The sequence below is a fragment of the Lethenteron reissneri genome, chromosome 42, assembly GCF_015708825.2.
Source record: "Lethenteron reissneri isolate LAM-NWPU_2019-01 chromosome 42, ASM1570882v1, whole genome shotgun sequence".
Taxonomy (NCBI): Eukaryota; Metazoa; Chordata; class Hyperoartia; order Petromyzontiformes; family Petromyzontidae; genus Lethenteron; species Lethenteron reissneri.
In genome coordinates this window covers 8,581,307-8,608,110 of record NC_083820.1, presented here as the reverse complement: position 1 = coordinate 8,608,110, position 26,804 = coordinate 8,581,307, and the positions used below count along the sequence as shown (strand labels likewise).

Below are 26,804 nucleotides of genomic sequence, written 5' to 3'. Positions count from 1 at the left end.
CCTCCTGCTCCTCCTGCTGCTCTACAACCCCTCCCCCTCCTCCCCCCTACAACTCCTCCACCACAACAACTCCTCCTCCTCTACAACTCCTCCTCCTCTACAACCCCTCCCCCTCCTGCTCCTCTACAACTCCTCCTCCCCTACAACTCCTCCACCACAACAACTCCTCCTCCTCTACAACTCCTCCTCCTCTACAACCCCTCCCCCTCCTGCTCCTCTACAACTCCTCCTCCCCTACAACTCCTCCACCACAACAACTCCTCCACCCCTACAACTCCTCCTCCTCTACAACCCCTCCCCCTCCTGCTCCTCTACAACTCCTCCTCCTCCTCCCCTACAACTCCTCCACCACAACAACTCCTCCTCCCCTACAACTCCTCCTCCCCTACAACCCCTCCCCCTCCTGCTCCTCTACAACTCCTCCTCCCCTACAACTCCTCCTCCTCTACAACCCCTCCCCCTCCTGCTCCTCTACAACTCCTCCTCCTCCTCCCCTACAACTCCTCCACCACAACAACTCCTCCTCCCCTACAACTCCTCCTCCCCTACAACCCCTCCCCCTCCTGCTCCTCTACAACCCCTCCTCCCCTACAACTCCTCCACCACAACAACTCCTCCTCCACAAGCCCTCCTCCTCCACAGTGACTCATCCTCTACAACGACTCCTCCTCTAAAACCCCTCCCCTACAACCCATCCTCCTCCTCCCCTACAACTCCTCCACCACAACAACCCCTCCCCTCCTCCTCCCCTACAATTCCTCCTCCTCCTCTCCAAAACCCTCCTCCTCTATAACTCCTCCTCCTCTACAACTCCTCCTCCTCCACCCGTACAACTCCCCCCTCCTCTCCAAACCCTCCTCCTCTACAACTCCTCCTCCTCTACAACTCCTCCTCCTCTACAACTCCTCCTCCCCTACAACTCCTCCACCACAACAACCCCCTCCTCCTCCTCCTCTACAACCCCTCCTCCTCCTCTTCTCCAAACCCCTCCTCCCCTACAGTGACTCATCCTCTACAACAACGACTCCTCCTGCTGCTGGATCACTCCTCCCGATCCTCCACAACCCCTCCTCCTCCTCTACAACCCCTCCTCCTCCTCGACAATGACTCATCATCCTCCAAACCGAAACACTGAATCACATGCGCAATTTATAAAAACAAAAACGCAACTGAACGCGTTCGCCAATAACATGGCCTTAAAAGACAACGCGGTAATAGGCGACGTTTTGGGCAGTGGCCCTTCAGTTTTTCAGTTTCATTTATTTGGTATAGCCCTGTGAGCCATTCGGCTCTTGAATCGGGTGCAACCGCAACAAACAAAAACATGAAACAAAAACATGAACAAGAAAACATATTAAAGTGACTATGTGCAAACAGAAAATCCAGGAAAAGACAGCAACATATTCCACAAAAACCATCGTACACCAACGCTGTGTGCAAAAATCCCAGTGGGATGCAAGTCAAACAACAACAGCCACAAGACAACTTAGATTAAGGCCATCAGTCTAACTCCGTACTACAATAAACAAACATGGCCAAACCAAAAAACGTTTTCGAAATCACCAAAATAAAGCCATAAAAGCAATGTAACAGTGATCATAGGAACTGTGATCAGAATTTTCACAATAAACAACATAAACAACATGTACCACCAAACCCTGCAGCCAAGCTGGCTGCATGAGTCACTCCACAACAGCAGCAGGAGCATCAGTCGGAGTATCAAAAATTTTCAATGCACCTTTAAGATCAGCACACTAAATCAAAACACAGATCATACTTTGCAGCGATCATCCGGAGCGAAACATTTTATTTTAGGCCACTGAATCGCAGTGGCAGCTAGGGGTGTACAACTCCTCTAGAGCAGTTTTAAGTGAAGATCTCATAGGTAGTGATTCAAGTTGCAGTTTATTGGCAATAGCATTCCAGACCCTGGGGGCATCAATAGCACAGGCCTTTCCTCCAGTATGTGTACGGCAATAGGGAATGTGAAGCTGGTAAATGAGCGAAGACCTTAGGTCAAATTTGTTCTTTGAAACAGAGAGGAGATCCAGCAGGTAATCTGCGGATTTTTTTGTAAGTACATCATGAGTAAACAAGATCTGGTGCACTAGCCGTCGAACATTAAGATATGTTAAGTTTGACCCAATGTAGAGATCACAGCGGTGAGTCCTATATGGGCAGTTCAATGCAAATCTTAAGGCCGAGTGATAAATTGAGTGAAGCTTTTTCAGTACAGTACTTGGGGCTGATTTATACACGATGTCACAGTAATCAAGTAGAGGCAGTATGGTAGCTTTTATCAATTCCAAACGGAACATAGGGGGGAAGCAGTGCTTGTGCCGATACAGAAAACCAATTTTTATTTTTGTCTTTTTACCAATATAATCACTGTGATCTTCAAAATTCAGTTTTGAAACCTTCTTTCACCACCAACGCCTCCCTCTCCAAAATTATTCCTCTTTCACTATGACTCATCATCATCTTCCACAACTCCATCCTCAATGACTCATCATGCTGCACGACTTCGCCTCTGCCACTTATGTCTAAACCAAGTCCCCCCCTCCTCTTTCACGATAATTTTTCCTCCAATGCAACGACTCCTCCTCCTTCTCATCCTCCACTCTGACCCCTCCAGATCATCTCAGCTCCGCCTCACTCTCCACCACTCCTCCTCCAGGATGAATCATCCTCCTTGTGTGTGCGTCCACCCGATCCAAAAGCTCCTTCTTATACTCAACTCCAACTTCTACACAATGATTCATGCCCCCCGCTCATCCTCAAACCACGACTCCACCTCTACAATGACCCATCTCTCCCGGTGTCTGCTCCTCCACGGATAAATACATTTATTTTACGCATCCCAACACGTTCGTCAAACAAGTGGCCTTGCAAGAACAATATCAACACATCCAAGGTCCGTTGCATATTATCTGTATATATTTCCCTATAAGACCGGTATTGTGAACAAACGTGTTGACTTTTTGTCGTCACAGTATTAGTGCCTGTGCACCACTGCCCAAGCAGCAGCAGAAGCAACAGCATCACCACATCATTGGTCCCGGTTAAAGTAGCCCAAAGTTGTCACAACCACATTAGAACCAAACAACGTTGCCCTCCACACCCACCCACACTACCACAACCACCACCTCCCCGGCGTTAGCACGCCAACTTGTGACTCTGCTGAATTTATTTTGGTGATTTCGAAAAGTTTTTCGGTTTGGCCATGTTTGTTTGTTGTAGTACGGAGTAAGACTGATGGCCTTAATCTAAGTTGTCTTGCTGTTGTTGTTGTTGTTTGACTTGCATCCCACTGGGATTTTTGCACACAGCGTTGGTGTACGGTGTTTTTTCTGCAATATTTTGTTGTTTTTTCTTGGATTTTCTGTTTGCACATAGTCACTTTAAGATGTTTTCTTGTTCATGTTTATTGTTTGTTGCGGTTGCACCCGATTCAAGAGCCCAATGGCTCACAGGGCTTAGGGCTATACCAAATAAATGAACTTGAATTTGTTTGTGTATTTTGCTATGTTTGCGACTGCTCGCCGGAGCCCCATTGGCTCACGCGAGGAGGGGGAGGAGCTATGAGCGCCGTGCTGATTGGTCCGTAGGAGGGGCACCTCCCCCTTTGGGGAGGAGCGATGCGCGCCAGAGGCTCCGAGTCCCCGCCCCCCTAGCAACGGCCCCCTAGCAACGCGCCCTGCTTAAGTGGCGAGGGCGGCAATGTGGTGATCGTGGTGATCGTGGGGGGCCGAGAAGTCGTGTGGACGCCGCTGTGTCGACTGTTCCTCGTCCTCGACTACTTGGACTACTTGGGGGCGAGGTGATCGCCGGCAGACTTCACGGCGACCGACTTTAGCGAGGAGGCGCTTTTACCTCAGCGACGCCGTCGAGTCGACGACGCCGTGACGACAAAACGCGACGATTTTCGCGGGAGCCGACGACTTGGTGACGTGCAGTTGACAGCCCCCCCCCCCAACACCACCCCCCACCACCCCCCCACCACCATCCCCCCACCCCCCAACACCACCCCCCCACCACCACCCCCCCCAACACCCCCACCACCACCCCCCAACACCACCCCCCAACACCACCCCCCCACCACCCCCCCCACCACCACCACCACCACCCCCCCAACACCACCCCCCAACACCACCACCCCCCACCACCACCCCCCCACCACCACCCACACCCCACCACCAACACCACCCCCACCACCCCCCCACCACCACCCCACCACCACCCCCATCAGGTACTCGTACTGTACGCACGCACGTTGAACTTCTTTCGCACCCTACGTAGACAGCCGTGCTCAACCTCGGAGGTGCGGTGTGGGACGAAGGGATTTATTATTTTACAAGACGGGTATTTGATGCGTTGTAAAGTTACAGCCGCCGCAAGCGAACGTATTCGAAGGATTAGGGGCCGTCCATAAATGACGTCACGCACCTAGGGGGGGGGGGGGGTCGGACATTTGTGATGATATGTGACGTCACACCAAAATGCGCAACTTTAAATAAATAGATAAATAGACAACACGTAATTAAATAGACTTTTTAATAAATGTTTTCTCCAACATCAGAGTGCAGCGCCACATTAAATACGCAGTACAATGACAATAGTTTAAAGCGATTTGAAGCATGTTTTATTTTTTTTGGGGGGGCAGAGATTTGTGACGTCATATTTTAGGGGGGTTCAAAAAGCGTCCAAAATCGCGTGACGTCATTTATGGACGGCCCCTATCTTATTCTTGAGCGATGTGTGTTTGCCCTATCAAAACGTCAGGTCGGTCTTCACTCCGTAAGAGAGGCCCCTTCTCCTCTGCTGCCTTCCTTGTTCCTTCAACACCACCATCAACACCACCATCAACTCCACCTTCAACTCCATCTCAACTCCATCTCAACTCCACCCTCAACTCCATCTCAACCCTATAACTCCATCCTCATCTCTATCTCAATTCCACCTTCAACCCCATCTCAACCCTCAACTCCACCCTCAACTCCATCTCAACTGTATCTCAACTCCACCCTCAACTCCATCTCACCTCCACCCTTAACTTCACCATCAATGCCATCCGTGCTGCCAACTCCCTGCCTCGTTCAGGGCCCACTCATCTGCAGGTGAATTTGTACCTTCACAAATAAATAACAAGTCCTGTATTGTGCAGGATTTGCCTCCTTTCTTTCCATGATGCACCTGTTTTAATTTAAAAAAATATATACTTATTTAAAATACAGGAGCCAGGTTGTACGGTATATACAAAACTAAGCCTTCTGCACAAAAGCATGGATTAAACATTAATGTTCAGTGAATGAAAGCTCACGTACAATGTAGCGGAGAAACTCAACACATTTGGCAATAACGCCGCCTTGAAAAAGTTAATAAGCGATGTTTTTTTGGGCAATGTAGAGCGAACTCTCTGTGCTGTGAAGGACCAATGCCCGAAACGTCGCCTATTCTATGTTTTCTTCTTCAGGCAATGTTATTGACGAATGTGTTGCTATTTGTGCTCGTGCATGACTGCCAATTGCAGTACAGTATCGCCAAATACTGTAATTAACCGTCATTGGGCAATGCTGAAAAATAACCCCGCAAACGACTCTATGGGGATTGCAGTGAACGTAGCAACATCGCCCCCTGCTGCGAAAACGAAACAGAACCCCTCCTATAAGAGTTGAGCCTCAAGCCAGGAATTTTCAGGGTAAACAAGTGTAATAATACTGTCATACTAAATAATATACAGTCTCGAGATGCGGCTGAATTTGGACACTTTATGAACATAAAATAATACCGTACCTTTGTGCGAGATATTTGATTATATCTGGCACATTTCGGATGACTTAGTCACAGGCGTTGTTACATCTTGTGACAGATGCCATCACTATACTCTGATGTTGTTATTGTTGTGCGCTTTTCCTCCCCACAGATTCTGCGGTGATGCCAGATACGGAGCACTCAGCCCTCACCGCAAGATGGGCTGGGCACCAGCAGACCGCAGGTTTGGCCAGGGTGCACCACTCTGTGTGATTAACTCCGTACGATGATGTATGTGGGACGCTGCGTTCACTTGACTCGTGGCTGCCCTTTTATCGTAAAAGCAGAGAGCGCCGATCAAGACTGTTGGCCCTCGACAAGATAAGGGCTATGCATCTAGAGATGTGATCACTGAATGTGATGGCAAAACTCTATCGAAATCAGCGCTTAATTTCAAGACAGTCTGTGGGTCGGCGAACCAAGAAACATATTATCACGCCCCAGGACAACACATCCTGTAAACCTCTCGCTACATCCGTGGCTGCCAGTCACATGCGTACTCCAATCTACCAGTGCCTCTACAGAGTATGTATTTTGCAGTTGTGTTGCATAAATCTCCTATGTGTTTTTGCGTTGTGTCGCATGCCGTTCGGCATATTCGACTCTTCACTCCGCGTTTTTCGCACCTTTACAACCACAAAAAGTCGAGCAGTAGAATCTTAATTCTATGGGGAGAAAAAATAAATATCTAATTTCCCATGTGTGCCGCTGGATGGGAGATGATAGGCGGGGCTTGGTAACGTTATTGGCATCATACGGGATGTCACGCTGGGGGTGGCTTGTAGGGGGTTTCCCTCCTTCTGGAGGCAAACTGATTTGGGGCAAAATAAGTCGTTTACAATTTTTAGTCGATGAGCCTACTTAATAGATTAATCGCCTCAGCTCTAATGCTGCTCCTGCTTCCCCTTCTCATGCGGTGGTCCCCGTTGCGCATACGCGTGTGCAGGCGAGCCAGAGAGGGGCCTGCACACCGACCCACAGCCAGAAGCTGTGCAGGAGGCTCTACCCGAGCCTGAGCCATCTCCTCTCGCCAAGAAAGTGCTGCAACTCATCCAGCATCTGCAGATCAAGGTACAGATGGGTGGTCTCAGCAGGTGCCCTTCACAATCAGCATCATAGGCCATGGTCAATCCAATGCTGGATGAAAGCCTCCCAAAAGCTGCCACCACCTCTCGCGATCTACCGATGTAATAATCCAACTAAAACGTGCGCATGAACCGATTTCATCACTGCATCTCCTCCAGCGTCCCATTCCTTCGTCGCTACTCCATTATTATTCTTGACCATCGGCCAGTTGAATGAGAAATAATAATTATGATAATAGTTCACAGCTGTTTGCCAATCTACTGCTGAAGGATTTCCTATGCCTTGTCAGTTATGGGGGTTTCTATCATACTTCACCATGCTGGTCAGTGTGGGTTGGTGAAGGGGGTCTGGCCTAGGTACCAGGTCAGTATTACTCGCCACAAATGTGAGAAGATTGTGACAGTTTTACACAATAAACATAACAGCCCTCATGCTGAATGTGTCTTTTTCACGTATGTGCTTCACAGACCTCCAAAAACATCTCATCCGACTCTCGATGTCCAATTATGCCCAGGTATATAATTACTTTCGTCTATAGATTTGCCTTTACATCATAAAAACCCATACGCATACATTACGCGGTGATGTTAATCGGAGGTGCGGGGGAAGGACAATAAACTAGTGATGCTTCGTACGTATAAATTAAGATGTCACAAAAAATAGAAACACATGTGCATCTGAACGAAGAGGGTTTCTATATTCTCATATTTATGTTTCAGACGTAATCGTGAAGGTGAACAACACAATGTTTTGGACCAAATGGACCTTCGTGTAGAAGGCAAAGAGATGTACGCAAAAGGTATGTTCGTTGCAGCACTCACGATTGCCAAGGGCTTTTGCTTGCCAGCTGAACTACAGTTAAAATCACATGCTACAATTGAACTAAACGAGAGAGAGAGACGGGGAGAGGTAAATGCAGTGGTAGAAGACAGACGGAGAGAGAGATATATGAGATAAAGAGACGCAATGAGAGACGTGATTTTGGTAGGGTGATTTTTTCATAGAATTTACAGCCGAGGTGCAGAAAAAACGACAATTCAAAGGTTGCTAAACAATAGAGTTTCTGCTTTATCAACACACATACGGGTGCTTTTATGCATTGAAACCAATAAACAGAAGTGCAAATATCACTGCGGGCATGTTTAATTATTACTTTAGAGTACAACATTATTGTTTTACCTACAGATAGTTTTCTGCAATTCTGAAAGAAACAGGCTGTTCCAAGACCATTTGCATATGTGCTCCCTCCCCCCACCTCTCCGACTCGGCAAATAGCCAGTGGAAAACCACCTGTGCCATGCTGGCCCCCTTGCTGTCTTGGCACAGACGCGCACTTAGAAAGGGGTAGTGATAGTCTCACCCCGCTGTCTTTACGAAACGCTCGAGGCTTCTTGCCCAAGTGAATGCTGCACGCGTGTTTTACTCATCACGTGCTTAGCGGGAGCACCGCGTAGAGTGCGTTACAGTGGTAATCTCTTGTGAGGCACTTGAACGGATGGCTGCTCGCTTAAAGGGAATATGTCCTTGACACTTCAAGTGACCCTTTGCTAATTGGCATCGTTACTCTGTTATTATTATTATTACCTGGGGAAGGAAATGTCCATTCGAACCTGATAAGTGATGGGTTTTGTCAACACTTGTTTTTTTAGACGTGGAATGTTTTCTTCAATAGCCCCGTGCTGTTGCTACATTGAGCGGCTATGTCTGTATCGACAGCGGGTTTATTGGCCACCGGTGTTTTCGTAAAAAATGAGAAACGCTTTGTAGTTCAGGCAATATTGACATGAGTTCTCTAGTTGCTTTCGCCAGGGAGACGCTATCGATTTACTGATTCCTGCGGCGTTTATACCATGCAAAAATAATGTACAGCCCTTTGTTAATCCACTGCTAGACGAAAGCTTCACCGTGTCGTGTCGGTGGGGGGTTGTTTGATCGTACTTCACCGCGCCGATCAGTGCGGGTTAGTGAAGGTGGGAGGGAAGGTACCCAGGACCGGTTGGGATATCCCTCGCCACCACGGACGTTAGCCACGTGCGGGATTCAAACTCGGGTTCGGTGGGTTCATAGCGCACTGCGTTAACCGCCTTTCGCCAGAAATGTATCCTGGACTCGTTTGTAGCTACGCTTCCTATGATGGTATCCTATACGATAGTGTTTTTTGATTTAATATAATTTATACATTTTCACTCAATGTCATTTTATATTTACCGATTATGTGTGCTTGGTTCCTGTTGATATAATTAATCTAAGGTAATGCAATCTTTCATCCGCATTATTTAACAAATTGTTGTTGACATACAGCTTCGAGAGATGCTTCTCGCATTAAAACCCAACAACAATCCAAATTATTATTATTATCTATTATGATGAAGTAAAAAAAATTGTCTACCTGAAAAAAACCCATTTCCTGAATCAATTGTATTAACACATCTTAAATAAGTTCTATAAAAACACATAACAAAAAGCCAAGACTAATAGGCTCCACGACTGTTAAGGCTCCACGATCTCCCGCTCTTCTTGAATAATAACCCATTCATATTTAAGCTGGAGTTTAGCATTATAGTAATTATTTTTCAATTAACAATGCTGCCTTATCTTAATTTTGTAACCACTGTTTAACAATCATTTGATTGCAAACACGTCACTGCCATTGCGTAACCAATAGCACCGTATGCATTAGTCTGGCAGCAGTTAAGTGGCATTTACAGCTAAAAAAGAGAGTTGTTTAACACAATAATGGCATCGGTGAAGCAACCTTCCATCAGCCTCCGGACGAGGTGAATGTCGCTTCTCTGTCGTGGCGGTGGTCGTCTGGAATTCACTTCCTCCTCTGTCACCGTGCCGCACATTGGCATTGACCTTTCATCGTTCTATCGTTAAGACTTCTCTCTGTCTTTTATTTTATGAATTCTCCCGCGCCTCCGAATGCCCTTTTTGGGTTCAACGTGTGCGCGTCACAAACGTAATAACTAACGGGTGAAATGGTGAACCGTTAGCTACGCGGCGTTGATGCTCCCATGCGAGTCCTGGAGAGGTGTCGAGAGAATGGGTGGCGGTGGAGTCGAAGACTTGAACGCGTGGCGCGTGTTTGGTCTCCCGGCCGTGTTGAGTGAAGGCGACGGAGCCGGCACGGAGCCCTGCGGCCACGCTCGCCTGCGTCTGGACGAGGCGGCCGCGCTGCTGAGCTCCATGGAGTGCGAGCTGCGCCGGCTGGAGCGCTCGCTGGAGCAGCAGAGCAGGCGCTGCCGCCGGCTGGGCCTCTCCGTCGAGCAGCTGGTGCTCGCGAGCCTACGTGGCGCTCCGGCTGATGTGCAGAAAGGTGACGTCGCTGGGGCGGACATCAGAATCAGAATATTTATACTGGAGGAATCTGATGAGCTATAAAGCTCTTTTTCACAGATGTTCATGACGACCCCGACACCCACAAGTAGGGAGGGAGTGTCACAAAAATTGCGTGATCCACCAAACCTCACTGCCTCCACACAGCGCGAGTTTACAGGCACGCACACAGCCACCAGCTGGCGCGCTCAGCCACAGGGAGCGCGTGAGATGCGAACGGTTGCGCTCCGCGCAGTGCACGAGCGGTGCACGAGCGACTAACGGTTCCGCGTCTCGCGCAGAGCACGACCGGAGCGCCCCCGAGCTGTGCGAGCTGCTCCCTCGGCTCCAGCAGGCGGAACGAGAGGCGCGGACGTGGCGCGACGCGGTCGCTCGTGCCGCCGATCGCGGCGGCCGCTTCCGCGACGAGCTGGAGGCCGTGCGGAGGCAGTGTCCGCTCGTCGAGGGCAAGATGCGTGCAGAGGCCGCGGCCGTGGGAGACGTTCACCATTCGCAGGCGCAGGTGACATCTTCTGTCGTGCGTCACGAAACGGGGGGCCGGATTAACCCAAGCGGCTTCGGGCTTGGGAGGCGCCAAGTTGTTTTTCCACTGCAGAAACTGAACCGAGCTGTGCCACTGGCGTCGATTCGCGTGTCGGGGACTCGGTGATGCTGTGTCCTCACAGTGTACGGACTGGCATCGCACGCATTACTAGCCACGCCCCCAGCCCTGCCTGGCCCAAGTTAGATTCAGGTGTCTTGTGAGGCAGCACATTATGGTTTGGTTGTGGCTCGGCACGGCAAATAGCCGGTAGAAAATCACCCTGGCCGTGAGTGCCCCCCTGCACTGGCTCGGCTCAGGCGGTGTGCCAGTGGAAAAAAACCTATAAACTATTTCTATTTTACCAGATAAGGTCCACTGAGCTATATAGCTCATTTTCAGAAACCACCAGGCCACAAATGATAGCTCAACGAAGTGGCTTATCACGTGTAAATTTATAGCAGCCAAATACTCTTAAACACATGTTTATAAATGTGGAGGGGAAAACCAGAGGACCCGGAGAAAAATCCATGTGACCACAGGGAGATAAACATGCAAACGATCCCGTCAAGGTCGGGATCGAGCCCACGACCTCCTGTATACCAGGCGAGGTAGTTCACATCTCGCGAGCGTGGCAGCCAAAATAAATATCGCTGTCCACTTTACTTCTTCAATGCAATATTGTATTGGCAGGAGCGCATTGAGGTGCTCGCTTTGGCGTCGTTTTAACCACCGGTTCTCTCCACGATCGAGACGCAGGCCTCCGCGGTGCTGAGCTCCGTGCTGGCCCAGCTCCAAAAGACGGAGGCGCGGCACCACGCCGTGTGTCAGGACGCCGATCGCCAGCGACGCTGCATGAGCGAGGAGACCGGCGCTCTGCAGCAAGCGTTGAGAGAGCTACAGTTAAGATTGAAAAAAAACGCATCACGCAGCTGGGCGCTCGTTCATTATTTTTTCTTTGGGCCCGTGCCAAGCCCGGGCCCAAAATCCCCAAGGTGTTACGGCTCCGGCAAACTATAACTATTGTCAAAGTTGTAACAGATTTCAATGTAATGTGTTTGTGGAATCAGGTGTGGTTATTGCTGTAAGTGCTTGGGGAAAAGGGACGATGATGGGAGGAGGCAATTCCAAACTCGAGCAGCGAGAGAAGTGTTGTGTGGTGGTTGAACGCAGTGAGGATGAGACGAAAAAGTCGGTTTTATGGTGCTGCTGTGAGCATTCGTGTCACGTAGCAGTGTAATCCTCTGTTAATCCACTGCCAGATGAAGGCCTTTCCGCTCCCTGGTGGTCAGGTGCCGGGGTGGTGAAGGAGTGGGAAACCAAAACCAGTTCGGATATCACTCACCACCGGTAGCAGCAGCCGAGAATCGAACTCGAGTCGCTTGGCTTGTGTTGCAGTGCGCTAATCACTGTGCCACTGCTTCCCACCGCCTTTGAGCATTGTTGTTGTTGAGAAATGTTCCAGTAAACAATGAGGGACCGAATTTCTGGCCACTTAAGAAATGTCTCTTTTCTACACGGGTGGTACCCCGTTATAATGGAACCACGTGTGGAACCGGCGGAAAGTTGACTACCCTTATCAGGGGTGTCTCACTAGACCCAGGTTTAATGGCACAGTGAGCTGGGTCTTTGAAGAAGCACGCGAAGAGATGAACGCATCGCCGCCTATATCTTTTTTATTTGTATCTGCGCAGGTCTCCTAGTCACGTGCAAACATGTATGCATTTACACAGCAGTACACGTGTACAGTATTGACTGTAAACAAAACGAACGAGGATTGTGTGTTTGGCAGCAATGCACCGAACGTATGCAAATGCATATTTGCACTCGTCTCCTAGCCAGATGCAAAAATAAACACATTGCACAGGAGTAATGTTATCGCTGTATGGAGCCGTAAGTCAACACAAGAGAACATGTTCATTTTTCTTAGGTTTTTTCGGTAAAGTCACGTAGGTAAAACATCAAAATTAATAAAAATAAATAAAATAAAACAAAAATCACGACGTTTCGGAGGCAACACAAGTCTCCGTCATCAGGTGGGACCGTCACAGCCGGATTAGCTGCATCAAGTGAGGCAATGATTCAAGATGTAATCCCTTAAAAAGCAAGTTGAGGGGGAAGAGAGGGGGGGGGGGAGCTAATCAGAATGTGGTAGCCAATGAATGGAACGTATCGGGAAGGAGGGGGGGCGGGGCTCAAAGACGGCACGGAGTGCCAACGTACAACGCATCGGGAGGGGGAGGGGGGGGGGCGGGGCCAAAAGGATGCACGACGGCGTGGGCGCTGTTGCTGTTGCACAACGCCAACGCATTGGACAGAGAGGGGGAGGGGAGGCCTGATACACATGATAGAAAAGAACGAAAATGCCCATGTTTATACCAATGCTGGCTGAACAATGAAGAGAGTACTGTTAAACACTGGGGATGTTAACACTCGGTAAAGTAAAGTAAGATAGTGCCTGTCAGATAAGATGGTCCAAAAAAGTGTAATTAAGTCTTTTTTGCGTGGTTGATAACATCTTTCCAATGATTACTAAGTCTGTACCCAGGGGCGGTTTCTTCATTAGGGCGATTGGGCGACGCACCACCAATGTCATTCAACCACAGAGTCACGCTAGCCGTCACTGTGCCTCTGGATATAGTCCAATCAGCGTCATGTCACGTTCTGTGGAGTACCGCCTCTTTTTGGGCGATTTCCCTCCAGCTGAGAATCGCCCCGAGTGGCCCCATAGACTTACATTCAAAGATGTTTTTTTTCGAACGGGGGCGCTGCAATGCATTCTCTATGGCTTCCGGGAGGGCTCGCCCTAACGTGCTTACGTCATCATACGTGCTTACGTCATCATACGTAAGCACGTTTCATCCAACAATATAATTTGTGGCCACCTAGTAGAATCTTTAATAAAATAAACTTGAGTGGTTTGTTTTAATAGTGAGTATAGAAACAAACAAGCTGTATTGTAAGAGTCACTTTATTTTTCATTAATATTAAAGAAGTGAAGTTGCTTTTACATGCTTAAGCTGTTAATTTATCCATTGCATGGGTGGACCTTATCCTTATCAATCATCCAGACATTTGCCCCCCCTGAGAGATTTTACAGGAGCCGCCACTGTTTGTACCCATCATCACGGTTGAAAGATGTTATAAACCACGCAAAAAAGACTTAATTACACTTTTTTGGACCATCTTATCTGACAGGCACTATCTTACTTTACTTTACCGAGTGTTAACATCCCCAGTGTTTAACAGTACTCTCTTCATTGTTCAGCCAGCATTGGTATAAACATGGGCATTTTCGTTCTTTTCTATCATGTGTATCAGGCCTCCCCTCCCCCTCTCTGTCCAATGCGTTGGCGTTGTGCAACAGCAACAGCGCCCACGCCGTCGTGCATCCTTTTGGCCCCGCCCCACCTCCCCCTCCCGATGCGTTGTACGTGGCACTCCGTGCCGTCTTTGAGCCCCGCCCCCCCTCCCTCCCGATACGTTCCATTCATTGGCTACCACATTCTGATTAGCTCCCCCCCCTCTCCTTCCCCTCAAATTGCTTTTTAAGGGATTACATCTTGAATCATTGCCTCACTTGATGCAGCTAATCCGGCTGTGACGGTCCCACCTGATGACGGAGACTTGTGTTGCCTCCGAAACGTCGTGATTTTTGTTTTATTTTATTTATTTTTTATTAATTTTGATGTTTTACCTACGTGACTTTACCGAAAAAACCTAAGAATATGAATCCTTGCAGTCACGAAAGCTTCAAATCTAGAAACATGTTCATTAATAATGGGGGGGGAGGACGTGGGGGGGGGGGGTATAAGCATGGTTGTTCGTTCTGACGAGGGATAATACCGTAATGTCTCCACATCTCTTACATGGACCCTTGTTCACACGCCACCACATTTTATGCCCTCACCTCGTGCCTACTTTGTGTGGGTCGACAGGACGGAGGTTTCGCAGGCGCGGAGTCTGTTCACCGCGTACGATCGGAAAATTGCCGAATCGAAGATAAAAATTGAGGAGATTGAGAAGATTCACAAGGCCATGCAGGAGCAATGTAAGGAGCTGAACGCGGAAGAGGCAGAGCAGCAGATGGAGGTATTCTCGATCTACAAGCCATGTATATATATTTGTTAAACTTCTTTCGCACGGTACGTAGGCCGATCGTGCTTATAGGAGGTGCCGGGGAAGAACACCGACCTAAACGCAAAAAGCAGTTTTAAAGAAATGAGTTTTCAATCTAGATTTAAAAGTGCATAGCTCCAGTGGTTTCCTAATATCGGAAGGAAGAGCGTTCCAGACGGGCCGCAGAAGCGCATCCGAAAGCGCGCGATGCGGTGACCGCCTTTGTTCGATGGCTTATTATCCATGTTTCACCACGGAATCAAAACTCGAGTTGGCGGGTTCATCACGCAGCACGCTAATCGCTGCACGGCCACTATCCCCCTCACTGTGACGACACACGGCCAACAAAATTGCAGGAAATGCAAAAGCCTAGCCGTTGTCTAAGGGTGGCTGATGTTGGGAACCCCAAAGCTTAACCCGAGAATTCAGCGTTTGGTTCTAAGAGACTGATCCTACCACACAGCAAGAAGGGCATGGGCTAGATTCCTGACTCAGGCATCTTTCCGTTTTCCTCCTGTTCTGCATGGGTTTCCTTCTGGGTTCTCCAGCTTCCTTCCCATAGATGAAAAAAAACAACTAAACAATGGTATTGGCCAAACATTCCAATGCTGAGAAATGATATGAAAGTTACTCAGTTGGGATTATACTAAAGCAACGTCACACCCTGCTCCGAAGACTTGACAGGACCCTCCTAAAAAAGAGTCTCGAGACTTTCCCCGGGTAAGCAAGCGTAAAAACGACGACGATATACTTCGGTATACGACTACGTTACAGTTTGGTTTGATGTCGTTAGCCTGTGAATGTTCTCCAAAAAAAATGAAATGCTTCCGAGAACAAACGCTTGTTGGAAAGGATTTTTTCTTCCTCGTTTAACGAAAAAAAAAGTCGGTGGTTGTTTCAAACTTGTAGAAGTGCATTCAGTGGATACGTTCAACTTTTATTTGTTCATCATCTGCACGTGGTTATGCACACAGGTGAAGAAGCTTGAGAATATACTCAGGAAGCAGGAACGCGAGCACAACAAACTTAGTCAAGACTGCAGCGTCCTGCAAGAACAAAAACAGAACCTGGTAAGACTGGCGGATCGTGGCCACTTTCGCACGCGGAAACCGCTTCGATTGTACAGATCGCATCGCTGAAAAGGTCTCGCGGCAGAATTAATACCACGTGGCGATGTTCTGCTAGAGACTTCACCTGGAGATACAAATCAAAGCACTTGAGAACAAAGAGCAGGTGGACACCAAGAAGCTGCATCACCTGCATCAAGAGAACAAGGCTTCCGCTTTGGAACTTAAGAACTTGAGAGGCCAGGCCACCAAAAGGTACAGCACCGTTTCACTGTGGTTAAAGCCTCACCGTGTATTTGCATGTAATTCAATTCAAAATACATTTCAAGTCTATCGGCGTTTTTGACATTCCGGACCAAAATCGTCCGAGCAGTATTTGTCCAGGCAAGCAAGCCAGCAATCTCTGGACCTTATTTGGGATATTCTGGGTCTCGTCATCAGAGTCGGGGATCGTTACACAAATAGTGCTTGATTAGCAGATGTTATTGGCAAGGGCACTCCATCTAAACTATGAGAAGCAATGCACAAGGGTTGCACTGCTCTGAACAGCATTCTGGGTAGATGCTTCACGCCATTGCACGACGTCAATAACAACTGTAAGAAAGAAAAAGCAACTGAAAGAAAATAGTCACCTTGCTACGCTTGTAATATATACCGATTAGCGAGTTCCACTGTGAGATCCAATGGCATACATAAAGTAGTCACGAGGGAGGACGTCGCTTGACATTGTCGATACGTTGAATGACGGGCGAATGTCCACCACAGTGAGCTGGCGACGGACTCGGCGCTGACAGAGACGCAGCGTTTCCTTGGCGACGTGGCCAAAATGGCCGCGCAGCAGGAGCAGCTGCCGGTCACGCTTGCCTCCGTGCAGGCCAAGAGGTCGCGCGTCGAGGCCGCCCTCCAGCAGGCTGAGAGGGTCGCGCGGATGAAGGAGGCCAACCTGAAGGTGAGGAAGCCCGGACGTGGATCTGTCCACGTGCCTCAGCGACGCGGACCGCCCGTCGCCGTTCATTATAACTGCTGGTTAGATAATGTCACGGCCAACAAGCCACGCACTTTGTTGAGACGTGGCGGAGCGGCAGGGCGTTTGCCGCTCGTTGCGTAGCTTCGTTTGTTTGAGCCCGGCAACCGTCCTGGTTAATGCTGCAGGATGTGTTGCATGCACGTACGTGTGTATGTATGTTGAACGTCTTTCGAACCGTATGTAGCCGACCGTGCTAATTGGAGGTGCGGCGGATGGACAACAAACTGAATACAAAGAGCAGCTCTTAAGAAATGAGTTCTCGATATATATTTAATGATCACCAAAAACTATTTGTTTACCTTCAAGACAATGGAACATCTGAATGGACAATGGAACATCTGAATGGACGGCTGTCCACTGTTACTCATTTCCCAGAATCACCTCCGACATAATTCATGATCACATCTCTGTTAAACGTCGCTTTTCCCTGCGCACGACGTCAAAGTGGACCTTGTCCTATGTTTGTGTTGCAGAATACGGTGGAGACAATGAAGAGAGACCTGGCGCGAGAAGTGAAGGGCAAGGAGAGAGCTGAGGTTGGGATACAACACAGATCTCCCCCAACTCGCGAAATGCAAAGCATTTAAACAGGGCCCATCTAAACATTGTAATCAACAGATATTTATTTTGTCTGGTAAATATCACTGACATACTAATATTCAGTGTCTCAAGGGGGCAGGGTGGGGGGGAACAAATGCCCCCTTCCCCCCCCCCCTTCTTGGATCCGCCACTGCCCTGAACGTAGAAGCTAAACCTTACAATTGTCTCCAGTGTTCTGAGAATGGGTAAGTGAAGGAAAATAAATGGGAAAGGGAAGAGGGGGGAAAGAAAAGGATAGGGGAAGAAGAAGCTACGCAAGGGCCTCGGACGCTGCTACACGAAGCGGCGTCCGTTTTCACAGGGTGGCGGAGGAGAGGGATTCAGAGTGTGGTTGGCCACACAGAAGCCACGTGATTTATGGGAGGCTTCAGCCGATCTGAACGCATCGACGCGACCGTGCTGTTCTCGCGCCGGAGCGCGAGCGAGCTGCCCCCGTCCGTGCGTGTCCGCGCGTTTCAGGCAGCGTTGGACAGGGGGCGAGCGGAGCTGAAGCGGAGTCGCGCCGAGGTGAAGGGGGAGTGCCGCGCTGCGCAGGCCCGCGCCGCCCACGCGGCCGAGCGCCGCCTGCAGATGGAGGGCAGCACGGACAGTGAGCGCCAGCAGCACGCGCACAGCCAGCAGGTAGGGATGGCCGCGAGATACCAGACGCAGGGCAGCACGGACAGCGAGCGCCGCGAGATGCTTGTGTCGTTGCATGCCTAGTTAGTGCTGCCTGTCTGCTGCTGCAAGGTCGTCTCCCTGCCCATACGTGTGCAATCATAGCCCCGAATACATTTAAATGTGTCTTTAACTTCAGTTGAATTTTTACCACAAATGCTTTTTAAATGTAGATTTTCCGAGCCATCTTTCGTTCCAGGAAATTATTTTTGGTTGTACGCATGTTTAGATGTCATCCGCAACACGGTCGTTTTCGTGCTGATTTCTATTTGCTTCACTGTTACTCTTCGTTTTTTATGTGATCGCTTTCGTCATTCCGGTGACCCAGGTCCGTCGCTCTTACAAAATGAAACCATCCTGGTCTCTTTTTGAATTCTGACCCGGCCTCAATATAATAAACTTGACACCTGAACTCGCCCCATACTACCTTTTAACCACGACCTTCATGACAGGCACCGTGGAAACGATGTCGCGCGTATCGTCGATAACTGTCCACTGAAGTCCAGCGGAAGCTCTATGGGAACTACGCTCAGCCACCGAGGATGCCGTCGCGAAAGTCTCCTTTGCTCTGACGGCAGATGCTGGAGTCACTCCAGCAGCAGCTCGGGGATGTGTCCCTCAAGCAGGCGACCATGGAACGGGAGCTCAAGGAGCAGACGGCGGGGATTGAGGTCGCACTGCGAGCCGCAAAGGTGAGGCAGCAAGGGAACCACCCTTCGCTTGCACATCGTCTTCCCCGCCGGTCTTTGAAATGACGTCGTACAAATAGGATGCGGAAACGAAAGTAAGGCTTGCTCCTTCATGAAAGGTTTTTCCGCTCCACGTAAAAATATCGTCCGCTTTTAAGGACATAAGGTTACAATCGAATGGAGAGGTCCATTCGGCCCACCGCTGTGAGTAGCGAATCGATTCCAGGATATGATCGAGGCGTCTCTTGAAGAAGAGTTCCGAGTGAATCGGCTCCCACCGGGTGCTCTGTGGGCAACCCGTTCCGCCGCTCCTTGCGTAAAAAAACATCGTCGCTTCCTGGCCTCGGTCCTCAACTCTATCGGTGTCAGACGGTGTGGCGTGCGTTCGTGAACTTTTCGAGAGACGGTTTGGTGAGACTAAAGGGAATGGTGGTGACGGTCGATGAGCGGTTGATGGATTGATTAGTTTGGAGATTGTGACTCTGTTGCTTGAGTGCCATTGGGATTTCCCTTTTATTCCTTTTTATTTCCTTCCCGTCTATGCCCCTAGACTACTCGTGTGAATTAAAAGTGACTGTAGTTGGAATCTCGCGGGAACTGTTTAATATTTTTGTAAAATTTTCGTGGAACGTGTTCTAATTGTCAATTTAACTCGCATTATTCTCAGCCCCTTGTAATCCACATTCGGTTTTCTGGGATGGACTGCGCGTTGTGATCGCTTCTTCCCCGGAAGCCTTTGCCACGCGCCACCGCGTGGGGCATCTTCAGGAGTTGCGGAGGGCAGCGGCGGCAGCGCGAGGCGCAAGACCGAGAGGAGAAACGGTCAGCTCGCGGTCCAACCCGGAAAAAATCGCAACTTGGACGGTTCATTCTTGATTTCACGAAAATGTAATCACACACGTGCACTGTGCGCGGTGCGCCATAGGTGCGGCGGGACGAGGCGGTCACACGAGCGCAGGGCATGCAGGAGACAGCGCTCGGGCTGCGCGAGGAGCTCGCCCGCTTGCGCCCTTCGCTGCTCGTCTTCGACAAACTCCGCACGAACACGGAGGAGGCCCTGAACCACTTACAGTTACGTTGCACCGTTCCGTCGTTCCGCCGTTACAACATACATTTTTTCCCTCATCGCTCGCGCTCTTTGTCTTCGACACATTTTTATCTTGTTTATCTGTTGATAGTGTGGAAAATATAGCGGCCACTGGAGGCTGCAAGGGCCACACCGACCCATCACATATAACACGTGTGAATGAGAAAATATTGATTCTCATGTACGGTTTGATAAGTTGTATATGGGGAGCTTGAGACTCGATGCGTCATCACTGCTTGTAGCTCATTAGCAAGTGTTGTTCCATCCCTGAAACATTTTCTTCTTTGGTATTTCTCCCCTCTTAAATTGTATCCGAATTGTGCTATCGGCGTTGTGTCACAGTGGACCGGTGCATCGGGTACAGTGACTTGTAGCCCCAGCCATAGTGAGAGGGACGCTGGGTACAGAACTATATCCCGGCTCACCAACTCGGACAGACCCAGTGTGACATCAATCCCCGACTGCTAAGTGACTGCGGCTGCCTGCTTTCATTTTCCCCAATTTTATCCCAGTTATGCTCTCGACACAAAAGCGGCTGCCCGTAGAAACGGATGTCACCGAGCTCCGTCTGAGATTCCTTCAACTGACGTCTGATCCACGCAGTATGAGGCGGCACTTTCCCACCTGCCCTGCCATGGAGAGCAATGTTTGTCGCATGACAGAGCTCGAATAGGACCACATTAAACGCGGAGTCAAATTTAACAACGTGATGAGGGTTTGTTGTTGTGCAGTCACTTGTGACCGAACTAAGACCATAAACTCGCTGCGCTTGAGAATCCGGTTTAATCACAGGTGGCTGACACACTTGGGTTCGAACCCAGGTTCTCGGCCGTGCCGGCTCAGCGCTGTGACCTCTGAACGAACAAGCATGGCCACCTCATCCTACCACTCAAATGCTAAGCTTTTAAGTCGATCACTCGTCGACACCGCCTGTGATATTGAGGCCGCAGGGGCAGCATTACCACCGTTACCTGTATTTGTCACCGTTATCTATCAGTCATGACTTTATCTTCGGTCGTGCATTCAACCTTGAGATAATCTGCCCGAGCCGATTTGCGCTGCGGGGAATTCTGTTTGCAATATTTTCAATGTGGCCACTGTTGGTGACACAAGTCACTCTTGCAAAATTTGAGACTCATCCTGGTATCTTCAGAAACAATGCAAATGTTTATTTGGTGATGCTGCTGAGTTGGCAGCGGTGCACAAAGCACAATTAAGGAACAAAAACATAAACTTCAAACACGTTCGCCAAAAATACTGCGGCCATAACAGCAAAAAAAATAACAGCAGGTGACATTACAGGCAAATGGCCCTCCCTTCTTAATGGCCCTTCATGGTCTGAAGAAGGAGCCATTGGCCAAAGAGTTGCCTGTTAGATTTTTTTTTCTCCAAAGGGCCACGGTGACATTGCCCAGAGTTTCCTTCTGGTATCTTCAGCCCTCCCCTTGCGAAACAAAATAACCCTGACGCTTGAACGCATTTGATCCCCCAACGTGCACGCGCCACTTCGTACGGTGGCTTCGTCTCGCTGGCTCCGGCTCGCCGTCGGCGGCGCCGCGAGCGATCTCTCTCTCTCCGTTCCGGGGAGCATCGGCGAGCGACCGTCGCCGATTGCCTCGTTTACCTCTCGCCCCCCACCCCTTCCCACCCCCCCCGCCGCCCCCCGCGGCGTGTCAGGAGCGAGACCGGGGAGCTGCGCGGCCGCTGCGAGGACAGGCGCGCCGTGCTAGCGGCCCTGCGGGACGAGCTGAGCGTGTGCGTCACGCGGAGTCGCGGCTCGCGGACCTCGCACGACGCGCTCGTAACGTCGCGCGCCCGCGTCCTCTGCGAAGCCGAGGTGACGGGCAGTGGGCTCCGGCGTTATCTTAGTCAGCGATGTTTTGATTTTTGTTTACAGTCTTCAACGATAGTGTTATTCTTCCAGTGCATGGAAAGTACGTGTAAATTATACGCCCAGGTTAAAGTTTGCAATAATAGCTTCGGGAGTAGCGCGACCCATGCTGTCCAGTCCACAGGAGAGTGGGCGTAGAACGATGCGGTTGCGGTTCACGACGTGGCCCATTGTTTGGGTCGGGTGGCCGCAGTCACCGCACTGTGTGGTGGGGGAGGGGGGTCATCTTTAATTTCGCGATTATGGAAGAGGTGTGCGCAGCAGTGACCAGTCGCCGCTATCGAAGCGGTTGATGGAGCCACCTAAACGCATTTAGCACCACGTACGTTGTAAACGGGCAGGCTCATTCGATACGGCCAAGAGCGCGGTCAATTTCCACGCGCCTCGCATTGCTGCCGTTAACGGTGGAGGGGGGGGGAGGTGGCGATTTTTTTCACGAATCTGGTTGCGTTTCGCAGGCTGCACTGGAGGCAGAATTGCGGAGTAACTCGACGCTGGCCTGGCAATATCGGGAATTGCAAGAGAAGCACTTGGAGACAAAAGCTCGAACCGCCGCCCTCTGTGAACAGCGACTGAGGCTGGAGTCCGCCGTCCAAGACCACGAGCAGGTGAAGCCCCTCCCCCATCGTGACCGTCCCGCGTGGCAGCGGTGACGGGAGAGGCAATGCCACCGTTGCGGGGAACGCTGAGTCCATCCTGCGCCAGGACATTGACCATTGGTGCTACACAAAAGGGAGGACGTCCGTTTTAAAGGCAAGGCTGTGTTTGGAAAACGCCGCCACTGAACCGGCCGGGTGGCTCAGAAGTTGAATCCAGGTTTCAGCCGCCTGTGATATTAAACTGTGGATTCAAGTGAAGTGAGTTGATGGTTTCAGCGCAGTCACCGATGGCTGCACGTAAAAAAAAACTATCACATTTTATTTGGTTTTGTGCTTATTTTGCTAAATTCCAGCTGTTGGGAATTAATACATATATATCGGTTTACTGATTTGCTCGAACATTACCGTCAGTGATATGGCAGGTGGAAAAGTGGTGCCCTCTATTGCGTGGACCAGAGGTCAACTGAATGGGATCTCAGATGCGGCTCTTCCAAAGCCACTTTCGTGGGCCATTAATAACATGAAGGACTAAACTGCTCTGCGAGAGATCCAAATGGATACTTGATCTCATGACATGATCGTGACAGCTCAATAATCTTGTCTGAATATCTAGCTCTGAGAATTAAAAATGTTGTTTGTACTGTCATTCCGTGAACATAACTGTCAGTGACATGGTAGGCAGGGAAGTGCTGCCTTCTACTGTTAGGACCAGAGGTCACTTAAAGGGATCTCAGATGTGTCGTGTCTATTTTGTGGGGCTACTTTAATTATTATTATATTAGTACCAAATTAATTATTTGTCTTGTGTGATGACGCCGACAGCATAATCTGCACAAAACTAATTTGGCGCAGGGACAACAGCAGCGAAAATATTGAAAAGGTTGTGCTTTCACGACGTCTCTCTCCTCTCAATCCCAATTACAGCTCCAGCTACTGCAGGCCCGCATGCAGGCGTTGCTGATGCGCTACCTCCGCCACAGAGGCCTGTGTGGTCAGGCCAGCCTCGACGAGCTCCAGGCCCAGTCCTGGAACGATGCACAGCAGGTGGTGGAGATTCAGGTAGGAGACCGCAAGCCGACCGCCTAGCACGTGCCACAGCCCCCTGTGTGCCAATCCACTGCTGGATGAGAGCCTCGCTGCGCCGTGCGGGGCCGTGGGCATTGTTTCACCGCTGGTCAGAGCCGGTCGGTGAAGTTGGGGAGTATAAATGCGGGAATGTAGTGAGAGGTGAAGGTGCAGCCCTGCAATTGCTTACTGCTGTAAATTGTCCACATGATGATAAGCCACTTCGTTGAGCTATCGTCTGTGATGGCCAGGTCGCTTCTGAAAGAGAAGCCAAAAGCTCAGTGGCCTTTACCTGGTAAGATAAAAAAAATTGTTAGTTTTATTTGTATATATTTTTAAGTGATTTGTTTGACTTTCCTATACTTTGCACTCCTATTGTGTTTCGTATTATTTTGTGTTGCAACGTTCTGACCTGCGACAACCGGACATCTGTGAAAAAATAGCTTTATAGCACATCAGCTTCCTCCAGTACAAATACATTATCTGATTCTGGCGGAAAGGCGTCCACGAGAGGGAGCACTGGAGAGGCCCCTGTAGAGAGTATTCTTGACGAGTCTTCCACACTGGCCAGACCTCTTTAAAGAGGTAGGAGTACCCACACTTTACCCCACCACAGTCGAGTACAAGAATGGGGAACACAGAATAATGTATTTTGCTGCCTTCTGCTATCCACGATGTAGCCCCTGCAGCAGTCTACGATATCCTATTTGATCCACGGTAGCTGCCTATCCACCAACTATCCAGGCCCAAGTCTGCAAAGCCTCCCAGGTCTGACGATATTCGACTCATGCCGGCTCTTACTCCTCTGGCGTATGGCTAGATCGTGCGTGAAAACTAGACAATTATATATCCTTTCTTTTGTAAGCAATGTTATTGACGAATGTGTGGAGTTTTTTTTTTCGCGTCGTCCTCGTGTTGGAGTATACTCTGGTATTCCTCATCTGTCACCATCACCTTGGCCACTGGATCTCTCAGCATCGTTCTGGACCATTTTGGTCATGGGCTGTTATTCTATGTGGCTTCAGAAGAGGCAAGATCGATGCCTTTTAGTGCTGAAATCAATACGATGGACTCATATTAAACTTTTTTCGTTTGTTTCTTAAGGGAAGAACTGCGAACCTCTCTCTTAGATTTCTTGACTCAATGTCTGTTGGAGTGTAGTTTGGAAAGCTCTGCTGTGTACTATACCATCGTCATCATTGTCATCAGCCATGGTCAAGCCACTGCTGGATGAAGGCCTCCCTATGCTGCCACCATTACGATCCGGCAAAGCAATAATCCGCCTGCATAACCAGCTGATTCTATAACTCCATCTCCTCTCGGACGGATCCCATATCCCGGCTGCCGCTCCATCGCTATTCTTGACCATCAGCCATTGTCCATCCTAGCCGCGACACGTCCTGCCCAAACCCCGTTTGCGCCGTCAAGTGTGGAGTGTGAAGCGGTGTCGGTAGAGGAGGTTCTGTTCACTGTTGTTTCTTTGCAGGGGGATGTAGAGGAGGCTCTGAAGAGAGTCGTCGAGTTCTTGAGAGCTCCTGATGAGAGCCAGGAGTCGGTGGAACGTGTTTTCATCACGGCTGAACACGAAACGTCGCCAGCAGAGGGCGGCAACGCAGAGTCCTCGACGCCACTCGGGACACGTGACACCACTCACGCTGACAGCTCAACTGCATTTATAACATAACTCCATACCTGTCAACTCCTTATCAGTGCCTACCTTATTACAGACCAATTCAGATCTTATTGGTCACCCCGTGCCCTTATAACTCTCAACGTGCATCCGACAAAGTCCCATCACAAGGGAGACACACAAACAAATAGGCAAAAATGTGATTTCCCCCCGTATTGAAACGGCTGTATGCCGTATGGAATTGAAAACCTAATTTCCCTGTACAAGAATACGGGATAAACAATATCGTTTGAAAGGTATGTAACTGCTAAACGTATTTTTGTTTTACCCGTTAAGGCCCAATGAGCTGCTCTTTTTCAGAAGCTACCTCACTACAAATGATCGCCCAGCGAAGTGGCGTATAATGTGGAAATATACAGCAGCCAAATACTCTCAATACATGTGTCGAAATGTGGAGGGGGAAAATCGGAGGCCCTGGAGAAAAAGCCACGTGAACACGGGGAGAGCATGCAAATTCCAAATACACAGGAGGACCCGGAGAAAAATTCACGGGGAGAAAGAACACGCAAACTCCAAATATAGAGCAGGTGTCAGGGTCGGGATGGAACCCACGATCTCCTGTACACCAGGCGAGGGAGTTAACATCTAGCCACCGTGATGATGATGAGAGAGAGAGAGAGACACGCAAACTCCAAATATACAGCAGGCGTCAAGGTCGGGAACGAACCCACAACATCCTGTATATCAGACGAGGTAGTTAACATCTCGCCACCGTGGTGCCTATTATAATATAATAGGCGACGTTTCGGGGCATGGTCCTTCACAGCACCATATGTAGGCCAGAGAAGCTAGTATCAGCAAAGTAATTTGTTTAACTTTGAAGACAGAACGTAGTTGATGATTATTTTAGTTGATCCGTCACAATCGTCCCAGGTCTCCTCACATTGTTTGTCCCAATCAATGCAGTTTGTTCATACATTAGCCATCCCGTCGTATAGAATATAACCACGGATTGTTAATAACTGTGTGAGTCGTATTAATATATTAAAATGATGATGATAGACGAATGATACTATGTAATGTATGATATTACAAGTGATATATCGTGTATGATATGATACAAATGTATAGATTTTTTTGAAAATGTGTTTACTGATGAAACAGCGTATAAGACAAAAGCCACGGCAGTACCTAGCAAACATGCATTCATAAATCATTGTCAGTGATTATAGCGGTATTATTGAACGCGGTGAAACGTAGTATTGTTGTAATTGTAAATTGATTATCAATGGGGTTACAGTATATCAGAGCAAACTAGTTTTTAAAGGGGTACAGTGTCGTCCGGGTAATCATGCTGCTAATAAAGAGACAAGGCGAAATGACAAACACCAGCAACTCTTACGCATTTGCAGAATCTGGACACAATTTGTAAGTAACATTTTCGAAGCCAGTGTCGTGTCTACTAGTGACAGCTAAGCGATAATTATTATAGTGGAACACTGCTGATGACATTTAAAAATAAAACAATGTGTGGCTCTGGCTACATTTGGTAAAAAAAAATGACCGCATAACTGCTGCCCTCCGACAGAACATCCCAATGGTGAAACAAAATAATAA

General features: G+C 49.2%; 1 protein-coding gene across 3 annotated transcripts; it reads left to right on the top strand.

Annotated features, from left to right (window-relative positions):
• The first annotated feature begins 3,689 nt into the window (after window positions 1–3,689).
• On the top strand, window positions 3,690–26,566 carry LOC133352858 (rootletin-like). 3 transcript variants are annotated; one of them, XM_061568822.1, is made up of 20 exons: window positions 3,690–3,945; window positions 5,924–5,995; window positions 6,758–6,882; window positions 7,365–7,411; window positions 7,617–7,696; window positions 10,013–10,216; window positions 10,518–10,738; window positions 11,516–11,658; window positions 14,695–14,848; window positions 15,850–15,945; window positions 16,061–16,197; window positions 16,708–16,891; window positions 17,443–17,505; window positions 18,029–18,190; window positions 18,805–18,918; window positions 19,841–19,986; window positions 21,680–21,839; window positions 22,352–22,501; window positions 23,417–23,551; window positions 25,044–26,566. In XM_061568822.1, exons 2-20 carry the CDS (start codon window positions 5,935–5,937, stop codon window positions 25,239–25,241), a joined length of 2,580 nt encoding a protein of 859 aa, XP_061424806.1. In that variant the 5' UTR covers window positions 3,690–3,945; window positions 5,924–5,934; the 3' UTR covers window positions 25,242–26,566. The 3 variants fall into 3 exon arrangements, with proteins under 3 accessions (XP_061424806.1, XP_061424808.1, XP_061424807.1); XM_061568823.1 differs by having other exon boundaries at window positions 3,694–3,820; XM_061568824.1 differs by lacking the exons at window positions 22,352–22,501; window positions 23,417–23,551; window positions 25,044–26,566 and adding an exon at window positions 19,649–19,737 and having other exon boundaries at window positions 21,680–21,820.
• Window positions 26,567–26,804: the final 238 nt, after the last annotated feature.